The 13,893-nt window shown below is 45.3% G+C and overlaps 1 protein-coding gene across 2 annotated transcripts in view; it reads right to left on the bottom strand.

Moving 5' to 3' along the window:
- Positions 1–13,893, bottom strand: part of igsf9bb (immunoglobulin superfamily, member 9Bb) — a 73,036-nt gene that overhangs the window by 38,649 nt on the left and 20,494 nt on the right. For both annotated transcript variants that reach the window (XM_027003590.3, XM_081719750.1), the window contains exons 3-4: positions 12,704–12,850; positions 3,273–3,424 (exon numbers count right to left, since the gene is read on the bottom strand). In XM_027003590.3, coding sequence (XP_026859391.1) covers positions 3,273–3,424; positions 12,704–12,850 — 299 coding nt within the window. The remainder of the gene's footprint in view (positions 1–3,272; positions 3,425–12,703; positions 12,851–13,893) is intronic.

Here is a 13,893-nt window from a genome sequence, read left to right on the forward strand (position 1 = left end):
ACCTCGACATCCATCTTAGGAATAACCATACTATGTGTAACCTCCACCCTGCAGTGACTCTCTCCGAACTGAACTCATCTCACAAATACACACAGCCACCTGACAGCTACCTTGCACATGTTTCTGCGTGGTACATAAAATCGACCAGTTTTGGGCTGAGGCTGATTCTATCTTTATCTGAATGTATTTCTAGAAATCCTTCCATTAGAACCAGCTCATTTGCTGAAACCCCTAAGCCATAAGGTAGCAGTGAGTGGCCGGGTTTGGAAGCCTCTGTCCACTCCTCATCAGGGATGGGTTTAGGAATGGCAGGGATGCACTAGACACACGCAGCATACACACACACCAGGCAAGCTACAGAGTTGTCTTTGGTTAAGGTTTTTCAAAGTCTAGCTAGTTCAGCTTAGTAGCCCACTTAATAAACTTCTGCGTGGTATTCTAAGACAGCACATCTTACGCTATGAATACAGCTTTCTGTGAAATTTTAAGACAGTACTTTCCAATCCAAGTCACAGAGCACCCCAGCAGCCTGTGTACATCTAAGACTTTTTCCATGAAAATCCATCAGGTTTAGCTAAAACTGGGCTTGGTAATAGTTGATGATGTTGGAAACACTAATCTGGAAGAACAGTTTTCTATATATAAAACGTCAGTATAACAGAAATGGTCACATTACAGGGAAATGTGTCAACTCTCAGCTGTCATAAGTAAAACCATATTGCTTCTCTCAAGCTAAGGTCTAATTAGATTCTGGCAGATCATCTATGTACATAAAGTACAGCAGTCACATGCCAGTAGACTTCTTTTAAGTTTAATTAAGATGCATCTTTTAAAACATATACACACAAATATCCCACATAATTTCATAAGCAGGAAATGCTCCCTCAGCATGCTGACTTCTTCAGAGACTACAAGTTTGAAGCATTTTCATTTTTGAATCTTTGCTAAGCACTAGAATTTGATCATTATGCTTTAACTTAGAAAACCCTCCAACATTATATCTTTCTCTGTATGAAGCAATTGCCACCGAGGTATGTAATATCTCATATTACGGAAAACACATGGCAAAGCAGTACATGATCCAACCAAAGCCTGTTGTGTGTGGCCAGTGGGAACCGCGTGGCTGAGGCAACTATAATTGAAATGATAAGGCACCCCTCGGCCTACCCTCTCTATAAATACCATCCAGGGCCCCACTCCTCAGCCTCTGCGATGTCCCACAATGTTCATTGTGGCTTAAAATTAACAAGCTGTGCATGCCAAAGCATCTTCTAACAATAGCACTTGTGCACCTCAATCGTACCGACGCAGCTTGTCACCACCAAGCTGCCATTTTTCATCTCTTACTCAGCATTGTGTATGGAAATGGCACCAATCTATGTCCTGCTGCAAGCCAAAGTCCCTGTCATAAGAGTGACTGAAAATGCATTGAGTCCAGGCTGCTCTCTGTCGTGTTTTTAACAACACATGCTTCATATCACCAAAGGTCTGGTGCTTCCACTGTGTTGTATCTGAGGTCACGAGGCTCAGAGGTCCACCAATGCCAACCCCTCTGCAGAAACCAAGCAGCCAATTTTCACAGAATGAATTCCTTCCAAAAATCTGCTGCATCCCTCAACGCTCCTCTTGACCAAAATAAAGAGCTTATCACTCTGCTCCAGATATCCTGAACTAGAATCTGTGATTATTGTTTTGGTCCAGGGATTTTGCATAATCAGCTCGGAACAGCACCGCAACAGCTGGCAGAGGATGGATTTCTGACCTGCAACTGAATCTAGCACAGCAATTAGCTAAGGGGGCAGTGGCCAGAGGAAGTGGAGGAGAATGGATCAGGGTTTCATGTATGAGGAGCACAGGGAGGAGCCACTGTAGCTGTGGGATTAGTAGCTGCGGGATTAGCCCCTCTGGATGCTCCATGCTTTGTAGCCTGCTCTACCAGCTCACGCTGGAGACAGGACCGAGAAAGAGGGCTGGTCACATGTGTGAGTTGTACAGAGAGATAGAGGGAAAGGGATTGAAAAGAGAGTGAGACAGAGGGAATAAAGACAGAAAGAGAGTGTAATGAACACATTGCTCAAAATCTAAGAGTGGTGCTCGGCACTATACACCTGTCAATCACATGGCCACACCCCTTAATGCCCCAGCATGACCAGACTGGAGTGGCTGTGCGATGAACACTACAGCCTCCGCTTGCACACACAAGCTCAGCTCAAAGGGCTGATCTGATCAATATGGCGGCAACCTCTGAAGGAGAGATGACACAGAGCAGAGAGGGAGCACGAGAGATTAGTAACGGCTCACAGGCTCTACGGTCCCTCAGGTGCCAGAGCAGCAGGCAAGAGCGCTCAAGTCATCAGTGGAGCCACACACACGCGCACACACACACAGACACGCACACACACACACGCGCACACACACACAGACACGCGCACACACACACAGACACGCGCACACGCGCACACACAGACACGCGCACACACACACAGACACGCGCACATACACACAGACACACACACACTAGTTTTCCCTGTCTCTCTCTCTTACTCTCGTCATGGGAGCAGGCAAAGCGGATAAGGTCTGGTGAAAACACATGTGTGCACTGTGTTCTCTCCTCCTAGAATCAATGCTGCAATCACGAAGTGTTTCCCATCTGACAGGTGAGTGGAGCGTAAAGATGTAGATTGTGATGGATACTGAGTACGTGTCCATGTGTGAGAGGCGTAAAGAAAGACCAGGGTTTGCCTTTCATTCCTAACCCTGCTACCCATTCCATACCCACTCCTCCATGCTAGAGCAGGCGCCACTCAATCAGCCAGCATGTCAGTGCAGCATGGCTTGGGATTCTGAGGATCTCATTAGCTCAGGGTGATCGTTTCTCTGGGAGCCAGGAACAATTTCCATGTCAAATTAAATTGGGACCATAAAAAATTGCTTAAAATATGGGATGAAAGCTAGCAGGCTTTATACAGGACCCTCCCATACTGCTCTAATGAGAGCCTGTGGATGTTACCACAGAGATTAGCACCTTTATTAAGCAAAACAATCCCGGTAGAATGAGGCCGCACCACATCCTTTCATTTTATTTGGCTAATACAATACCTGTGTCAACCAATGAATGAAACTATATCGTGACTTTCATTTCTGGACTAACAAACTGAGACTTTATTGTACTATCCATTTAAAACCACTTAAATCGCATGCATGAGAAATCACAGAGGTGTAGGAAGTGCAATCCCGATCTGCCCTAGGCTAGCGATCATTTGGGTGCTCACCTTGTATTTGGCGCTGTCCTGCAGGGGCTCGCCCTCCCGTAGCCAGCTGACAGAGGGCTTGGGGTTGCCGAACGCCGTGCAGCTCAGGGTGATGCTGCCGCCCTCCTTGGCCTCCACGTACTGCGCCGGCGTTTCTGTGAAGGTGGGCGGAGCTGTGACACACAGGGAAAAAGGCTTTCAGACACTTCGGCTTGCCCTGCGCTGACCGAACTCCTGCCTCAGATGGAGCCATTCAGTGGGGACATGGCAGGTACATGAAGAGTGCACACTGCAGCACTGGTTGTCAATAAAAGCGTGAGTTATCCCGCCATGGCAATTGGCACCACAGGGAGTTTGCGAGGCCATCTGTACTGTTAGCTCACACCGGCATGGCGCGCAGCCTCATGGCAATGAATCCTCTCCACGCACATATGCAGGCATTTATGAGCACTTAGTATATATGAGCTGCCACTGCTCTCTGCCTCAGTCTGGCCCTGCGTGTGTTCCCCCTAACTCTCTCTCTCTCTCTCTCTCTCTCTCTCTCTCTCTCTCTCTCTCTCTCTCTCTCTCTCTCTCTCTTTGTTTGAACAATTTCAGAGTGCTCCTCTCTTGTCCTTCTTGCCAGCTCCTGATTTAGTAGCTACAGTTTGACCGAGCTGCTTCCCCCCCCCTCCATAACTCAAGGAGACAAGAGGGCAAGAACAAAGATGGCCACTAAGGCACAGGAGTCAATCTGGACCCTCGCTGTGACAAGCTCAGTTACGGAGCTGACCCAAGCACATCGCTGAACAAAGAGCAGGTACGCAGGGCTGACATCTGTTATGTGCGCTGTCACCTCACGTAACAGTCATGCACACAAGCCTCATTATGAGAGACAGTAGAGATCAGAAGGGCAGGCTGCTGGAAAGAGTTTAGGACATAGCCATCTACAGAGAGGGAATGACGTAAGAGGATCTTAGTGTGCAGCGGCCTTGGTTGTAACTCACATGACGTTTCTGGGTTTTAAGCTTGAGGACTCTCAGTGGCCAAGCGTGTTCTGCTTTCTAATAAACAAAAATTGTAACTTCCTCAAAGATGTACCATTGCTATCCGTTGCTACACTACAAGCCTTTTTGACCATAAAAAAAACAAACAAAAAAAAAACACCAGCTGCAATAAACCAAGGTAGAGTAAGAGAAGGTGCACAAGGACAGAGCATTGTGGGGAAATCCATCAGGATCAAGAGTGTGCAAAAATATTTACAGCCTGGTGGTACCATGCCACTTTGGAGACCCTTGAGTGTAGAAGGGCCGGTGTCTTCACTATGCAGCCATAACATTTAAAAGACTCAGAGCTCAGGGATCTGCAGGGTGAGTGAGGAGACAGATGAAAAAGCAGCAGAGTGGGGAATGCCCCTCGAACCTGGACGCTGATCCAATTATACACACAAGCTATCTCTGACTAGGCACCATTGCTCCTCTTGGAGCCATGCAGGGTCATGCAGGAGCCACTGACCTCAGTAAGGCAGCACGGTCACAGACAGCTTCCGAGCCTTCTCCTGACCTGACTCCTCCGCATTTACTGCCATCTCCTTGATGGAACTCTGTCCTCAAGCCTTCTCATGGGCTTTTCTACTTTTGAAACATAACACATGAATGACTCATGAAGTCCCTCTGGAGGCTGACCATTACGCAACCCAGAGACTGTCTGTTTGAATGACGGCTCGGGCCAGAGTGGTGTGCTGTGAGGAATCTTTAAAGATGCCTTTTCCACTGAACAAGACATTTGAGTGGCTAACTTAGAAACAGGCACATCCTTGGGTACCAAGGAAGAGAAATGCAGAGACACCTGTCCATGTGGGGAGCTCCATCTGCTCAGCACTCACCAGTACACACACTCCTGCAGCAGCAACTCACGATGTTGGCTAAATACCTACTCTGCACACACAGATTACACTGCACACATAGACACACACTCATTTACGCTCTCAACCTCCCTCTTACAAACATCCACACACTCTCCCTCTCTCTCTCTCTCTTTCTCTCTTTCTCTCTGAAGCATCTGAAAGAAGGTCTCACGAGGCCGAAGGGCACGAGAATGCATTAGGTAAAACATTTGCCCTCGGATGCTGTTGCAGCCGCAGATTCATATCGATCTTATGGTCGGCCTCAACCTCCTGGATTAAAGCTCACCAGCCTCTTATCGAACCCACTTGACACCAGCCCCAAATTTTTGTTGATTCAGACAAGCATGGTTTTACACTTGCAATGGGTAGAAATCGAAGAGCCAGTGCAAAGGCATTCACGCAAAGTCAGACTGGGACTTTCCATAATCCTGTTTTCTTTGATTGCAGGAATGATGCTAGGCTCTGGCCAGCTGGAGTGGTCAGACAGCACCTGCAGTGAGGCTACAGAGAGCTTTCTGCTAGAGCTATACAGAGCAAGTGCCCATTACTGCATTTTCTCTATGGCTCTAACCATGTGCTTCACACATTCAAAATGACTGCAAGGGAGACCAGGAGACCTCCTATGAATAGAGCTGTTACATTCAGTTTGTCCTGATCATCTGTGCATTCCATACAGACGCGCACACACATGCGCACACACACACACACGCACACACACACACACGCACACACACACGCACGCACGCACGCACGCACACACGCACACACGCACACACGCACACACGCACACACGCACACACGCACACACGCACTTAACAAAACGAATGAGAGAGCATGCACACACATTCTCTTGTCACCACTATATGACAAGTCTGTCGAATATTTTAGCTTTCCCTGGGAAAAATGACATCATTCCCACTGCAGAAAGTGTGCAAGTGTATGTGTGTGTGTGTGCGTATGTGTGTGCCACCAGTCACAGATAAAATCAGAAGCTTGTATCACAGGCACAGATTGTGAGAGGAGGGAGGCTATAATAAGGCTTTGTGGTGACACACAAGCAGATGTTCCCACAAGCAAACAAACAAAGATATGCACACACACAGACACACGCTGTCCCTGGACTCCAGTTCATCAGATCACACAGCCCATTTATGCACTCTGAGCAGGCTAAACACAGGCTAGCAGAGTGGCCTTAGCAGAGGCTGCCCTCTGAGATTAACACCACTCTCTCAGCCTCATCAGATCATTCCACCTGCCCCATCCTGAGGAAAAGCTGATGCATTTATTAGAATGCTCATGTCTATCATGTCTTTCACTTTCCTGTGAAAATGGAATAAAACTGCCACTATTGCTGCTTAGGAAGAGTAAGACATGGTCCACAGTCCATCTCTTAAACCTTTTTGATTCCCCTGGCATTTATGTCTGATTTCTTTCTTAAAGCAAGGCTTGAGATGTTGTTTTGCTGTGACGCCTCCTTTAGGCTGAGGAGTAAGAGCTCCCAGGACACAGACAGAATGTAGCCCATATTCTCCAGAGCCTTTATTTCTCAAAGACCCAGCTCTCAAACTCGGCTCATGCAATCACAGAACGGATTTGATCTCTCCAACAGTGCTGATCTGGGACCCGATTTCACAATGACTGTAATTATATAATTAGAGGGCACTGAGCGGAGCCTGGCACTCTTGAAATGTCTGCTGCAGAACTTATGCACAGAGGCCTGAGGGAACTAGTGGTGTTCAGCCTTAGGAACATTCGCTGTGGGCTTTCAATCTGCTCCTTTCTCATGACTTTCAAAAATTTCCAGCCATAAAGAAGTCAATTTAACCAGTTTATATCATTCTTAATCATGCATGGGTAGATGTTTAAAAATGCACATTTGTGAACAAGACTGACCATGGCATGACCTTCGGATCCCTCTTCCAGGAGAAGTGCCACAAGAGGACATTATTGGAACACTTTGCAGATACACAAAGGTCATGATTTTGCTACATCATCAGAATAGAGTCTCCCAGAACACAGAGCATGGACATGGCTCTCCTCAAGATCATATTCACTGTGGTGCTGCAGTCACAATTATATGATACAGCCTTGTGCTGGGGAATCAGTGAAGACCCTGGATACACTATTTCAATATATTTTCACCTATAATGATGGCACTGGAGTGCAGCACCTCCAATGCATTCTGAATGAGGAATGCTTATAATATCATATTTAGCTTATGTCCTGTTTGATACTGAGAAGGTTTACTTAAGTCTAGTCAACTCTGAGGAGCCTATCAACCACCTAGAACCACTCCCTTATCAGCAAGCACCTTTTGGGTGTGTGCAGACTGAATGTGAGCCTGGGTATGCTGACAAGCAGGCAGTGCCACTTCAGAGCCATGCACTTCATTTTCCCTTCATAGGGAAGCAGTGTGGCTGCTTGGAATACTAAGAGAAAGGAACAGGTGAGGAGAACAACTCTGCCCCTTTAACTCGATAAAAATCAGCACCTACCAGTCTTGCTGCTGCCACAACTACTGATGCAATTATCCCAGTCAGAGATATCTTTCTATGTCTCACTGGCTTCCATCCCCCTCTCTCTGTCTGTCTCTTTCTCTCTCTCCCTATCGGTGCAAATGCAAATAAAGTGGATGATAATGAGGTGACTTTGAAAACAAGAATCTTATTGAAACACAAGTGATAAACAATCTGAACACACAAGTGATAATCTAAAATCTATAGTGGTAAAGGGAAAGGCTTTAACACTTTAAAAATCTGCTTTGTTAATGGTCAGTATAGAGACATGAGATGGACCGATACCTGGAGCTTAGTACAGACAAACCCAAATACCATAACTATCATTTTAGAGACAATTTTCTCATAATGAGAAAATCCTCTTTGGACTAATCAAGATCATCCATACAGACTAGTTCATTCTGCCTATGAGGCCAAATTCCTGTTGCACACACACCCACCCACACCAACACACATAAATACATGCTCACATATATTTTATAAATTAAATACATAAATACATGCATAAATATATGCCATATATAATGACATAATCAGCAACCCTGCTGGCATATTTACATATTTACATAGCTCATTTTAAACACACAGACATGTGTACATTTGAAGGCAACAATTTCAGTATAACTTCATCACATAACTGAAACTGAAAACATTTAAATTTAGTTGGTGGTACAGAGCAATAGCTTCACTATACGAAAAAGGCAACAAACACAAAAAGAATATGACATATTCGATGACAAAATATGACATTATTGCACATACAACCACCTATAGAGGCACTGAAGCATATGGCTTGCTTTTCTCTGATGAATGCACCTACAGAAATTTGCAACGCCATCAGCACCATGGACAGCATCCAGAATGAACAGCATCAGGACCATGGACAGGTGCTGATTCAGTGTATTTGCCTGTTGCTGCACAATGACCAGTTGATCACAGATCTGCATAGTGCAGTTCATCCAGAATAGCAATTTGGAAACTGCTATTCCATCAGAGTGATAGGTCTTATTAAGATTGATAGTCAAGATAGGATTGGTCATGGCTGTGGAAAAGCATTATAGATCAAATGCTGAGCTAAACTTGTGAACTTGCTCATTACTGTCCATCATGCTCAGTGCCATAAGCCCAAGCTCATCAGATACACTGACTGCTATTTAAACACACATCTGTCTAGTGGCTATTTAGTATCCTGGTATCCTGATGTGACAATGAATTAATAATTCAAAATGGCTTATAGATATGAAAAAAGCAAAAGAAGGCAAAAATCACAGCACTGATTATACTGCGTGGTTACTCAATGAACCTTCAGGAACTTTAACAATATCTAGACATCCAACCGAGACATTTAGCTACAAGGCCTGAAGGTCTCGCCTCATTCTCTGAACTCTATTTGATCATATCATGGATGTTTTTCTTCCACTATGTCCATCAAGTCTCTCTGTTATGTTCCTAACTGCCTTCGACCTCTCTGGGGTATAATATTTTTGTGGAAATTCTTCTGCCCAAACTTCACCATATGCTTGCACAACAGTAATCTGCAGAAAGCAAACTTGATGGCACGGCATGAGGAGAACATGGCTTTGCCATCCAAGCCTATCTAGAGAAGGATATGGTAGAGCTGCAGTGTGAGAATCAGCAGCTCTAACCCTATGGGAGCACTTCACTCAATCCTGCAGGATTAGCCCTGTCTCACTGCCATGCACCAGTGCATTTAACCGCTTTGCTCTCCTCTCTGACCCTGCTACTAGCAATTGAGTTTTTAGACCAATATCCCTGTTCCTATGACAACAGCATCCCTCACCTTCGCTACAAGACATGGCATGGTGGTTATTCGCCACCATATTGACTGTCACCGCAAGGTCATTTATCTAAATGTTGATCTATATGTGGGCACCTTTTATTTGCAGTTCAATTGTGAGCGATTACTCTGTTGAGCAGTCGCCAAAGGCCTGGGAGGTAATGTGCATGGACAATACACAGAGGCTGTCCTGGAAGCAGCCTGACACTTAAACAGGTAGCTGGAGCCTGCGCTAATGACATACAGGCTAGATGCATATAAGTGAGAGAAACAGAGGGGAAAGAAGTTGCTCATCACACCAACCAGCCTTAACATATCAACTTGCCTCAACACACCAGCCAGCCTCAGCATATCAACCTGCCTCAACACACCAGCCAGCCTAAGCATATCAACCTGCCTCAACACACCAGCCAGCCTCAGCATATCAACCTGCCTCAACACACCAGCCAGCCTCAGCATATCAACCTGCCTCAACACACCAGCCAGCCTGAGCATATCAACCTGCCTCAACACACCAGCCAGCCTGAGCATATCAACTTACCTCAACACACCAGCCAGCCTCAGCATATCAACCTGCCTCAACACACCAACCAGCCTTAACATATCAACTTGCCTCAACACACCAACCAGCCTTAACATTTTTTCTTAACATATCAACCTGCCTCAACACAGTAACCAGAATTCAAAGTGGGATTACAAGCCAGTTGAACTGCAAATTAAAAAGCTAGCCCTGTCAGACAGACAGGTATTTATTCAAATGAATTTGTATACAACATATAAGATGTGCCTGTGGTAAATTATATGTGCAACTAAAGAGTTTAAAATATATGTACACTTTATATACTTTAAATACTGAAAGGATTTTCCAGAAAAGCAGCTGGATAGACTGACGTTCTCCAAATACTCATGTCCAGCAAATATCAAAATGACCCATTACAACTGAAGCTTGAATAATGTCAGAATAATATGGACACACAGTGATGGCAGTGATGGCAAACAAACCATCAAGCTGTTTACATTCATAAATTAGAAACACAGAAAGCAAGGGAGAGAGAGAGAGATATTAATCATGCATGATATGTTTAGCTGAACTGCCTCAATGACTGAGACTTATTACAATAAACACTATATGTGCAAGTAGGAACAGATATGCAGTGAATGTCCTACATGAGCAGCCAATGCCTTTCCCTTCTGTTCTCGCGTCCTCTCTTCTTGTCTCTGTGAGATAGCACCAAGCAGTAACCTTGACAGGTTTGTCTGCAGGTCAAATAGACTAGAGGATAAAAGATTCTCTACTCATGCTACATAAATGGATATGAAAAAATATGCTGTCTCTCCGATATACTGGTATGCATGGTAAGTCTTTTGTTTTTTTTAGCCCTTTGGTATTGACCATCTTAAGTCTCTCTACTATACATGCTTTACAAAATGTTTTTGGCTTAAGTAGGCTGAACTCTTGTGCATAGATAATTCAGTAATGCCAATAAATCTTTTTATTTCTAAAAGCAGCCATTAGGAGGCAAATTTTCCTTCTAACCTAGACAGCCAAACTTCATCTTGAGTACACTGAGAGGCAGCTCTGTTTCACCAGACTGAGGGGCAGTTCTGTTCCACCACACTGAGAGGCAGTTGTTCCACCAGACTGAGAGGCAGTTCTGTTCCACTAGACTGAGAGGCAGTTCTGTTCCACCAGACAGAGGCGCAGTTCTGTTTCATCAGACTGAGAGGTAGCTCTATTTCACCAAACTGAGGAGCAAACTGGTGCACAGCGGGGCAGATGAGATCCAGCAGCCTGAGGGACACAGATGTTTCAAAAGACTGAGAAGCACATCAGAGCACTTCAGTTTCAGCACTCCAGTGGTAGCAGTTTAGGAGAGTGAGAGTGACCCAGTGAGCACAGAATAAGATAATCTAACATGAGCATACTTTGAAAATGCTCATACAACCATAGGCCTGCATCCATACATGCAGCCCTAGACATATATGGACACACCTTCACACACACCTAACTTCTGCTGCAGCACTGGTGGCATATTCCATCACTCTCTTCCCTTTCCCTGGTTTTGTGTGACATGCGCCGCATGGCCGAGCTGCTCCAGAGCGTGTGTGAGGGTGAGAAAATCACAGGAAAGGCGCTGCTAATGCAGGAGGTGACTGAAACCAAACCCTCAGCATGACATGTTCACTCAGCATCACTCTGCCGAGTGCCAACTTCTCCTCGATTAGCCCGCCACACACAGGAGCAGCACCACGGCGTGGTGCACCAGCAGCCCACCACTCAGTGCTAGGAGTGCTCTTCACTGCTGAGGGGATTCACCAACAGTCCACATGCATACATATATTCATGGAGGTCTGTAAAAGCGTCGTGCTATGGAGACACGGCAGAGCGCAAGAATTCACACGGAGGGAAAAAGAACTCTGCATGTCCTGGCAAGCACATTCGAATGACAGTAATAAATGGCATCTTCTAATGTCTGGACGACGCAACTATCTGGGATTTTCCACGCAGCAGATTAAATATGAATGAGGAGGATTTGAGGGTTCTGTGGTATGAATGAGAGTGCCCCGTGTAGCTCAGCCTTTGCTAGCTCCGTATAGGCCTGGTGGGGCAGCAGTGTGAAAGTGGATGTTGATCGATGAGAAACATGCTCTCAAACACAAACTGTAGTATTATTAGTGGCACACGCTGCTGCAGGGGTCTTATTATCTTGTACTCCTCTGCTGCATGTGGCAATCCAACATGGCAAATCAGTATTTCAGTATTTTCCAGTCTGGCCTCATGCAGACAGCGAGCGCTGCTCTAGCCTGCCAACCTCCCAGTGTCCTGCTATTGTACACAGCGGAAGAGACAGTGAGATGGGCCATCCCAATTTAGAAATGTGATCCAGCAACGTCAATACTTGGCTACAATAAGTCAAACGCGCCTGCTTCCCTGGAAAACTACAGAATGTAAACGGCCATTTGATTTTCCAGCAGATGTTGCGGTAAGGGAGGGGAAAGTAGTTAACCGCATTGAATATTCATGATAGCAGTGAGGCAGCTGGCATGCAGCTGTAGGAGAAGGCAGCCCTCCAGGAAACAGCACGTGCTGCAACACAGGTGCAATGGGATGGAGGCTTCTACCTCTGGGTAGAGCCATGCTGTCACGCTGACCGGGGACTGGCTGCGTGACTCTAATCCGAGCCAGATCAGCATGAGAGATGAACCAAAACTTCTCTCAGTTCAGAATGAGGAGAAGTGGGTGGAGGCTCACCGTTCACCGTGAGGTGCACCCAGCTGCCATTGTGGAAGGTGTCGTACTGCTGCTCCAGCATCAGGACCTTGCACTCATACCAGCCCTGGTCATCCGAGCGCACTCGCTCAATCCGTAGGGACGACTTTCCATGCAGGGTAGCTCGACCTGCGGAGGGAACACACATGCATGTCATCAGCCCTGTCACACCTAGCAGGTATGGAAACAAAATAAACTTGACATGAGTAAAACAGGTCACTCTAATAAAAAAAAAATTTAAAAACTGCCCAAAATGTTTAACAAGATGCCTGTGGGTGGCAATGAAACATTTGTGCACATATGTGCGTAATTGTTACTGCAACAGAAACAGCATGCAACACATGTAGACACTTAGACAAAGTGACAGTTCTTGACAGTAACTGCACTATGCCATGCAAAATTAACGTTGTAGTATTTATTATTTATTTAATTCCTATTCATCAAGTTACTATGGCAATAATTAGTGCTCCAGTGTCAACTTACCACTGTAGTACATTCACCTGTAGCCAGGGTGACAGTCAGTCAAAACTGACATGCGCATGAGACCATACATATTAAAGACCTATGCCAAGAGACAGATGACTGACTAACTTCCATCATGAGGCTAGTGGTTCGCTGGAAATTGCCAGTTACTTAAAAATGTAATGCACTTGTAAATTTCGCCAAGATGGCACCAATTTTAATGACTTCTAGTGGCAGAGCAGCACAACTGTATCTCTCTTTAGTTTATATCTATATGTGTAGTTTCTTCCTCTGTAAGAGGTAAATTTGCATTTCTGAGATCCTTTGCCATCATGTTCACTCCAAACAGACCAAAATCATGTCTTTTAAAAAAACTGTCAATCAGCTAAATGAGTGTGTGTGCAGAATGTTGTTGATGACTTGCATGTGTGACCAAACATTGTCATAGAAAACATCACACCAGTGTCCGACCAGGACATTTACCATCGGGCAGGTTCAGATGGTATTTTTTGCATAGCAGTGTTATTTTATGAATTACTAACATCATATGTAAATGAGCACACAATGTGGTAGCACCATATATAATGTGAACAGTATGATGCACTAGCAATCCACATTTATGATGAAAGTTGTTATTGCAGCATTATTTGCTGTGGTGAAGGGCACAGGTGATGGGAGAATAGTTGTGGTGAAGGGCACAGGTGATTGGA

Source organism: Electrophorus electricus, chromosome 8, assembly GCF_041902795.1.
Source record: "Electrophorus electricus isolate QZ-2024a chromosome 8, ASM4190279v1, whole genome shotgun sequence".
Taxonomy (NCBI): Eukaryota; Metazoa; Chordata; class Actinopteri; order Gymnotiformes; family Gymnotidae; genus Electrophorus; species Electrophorus electricus.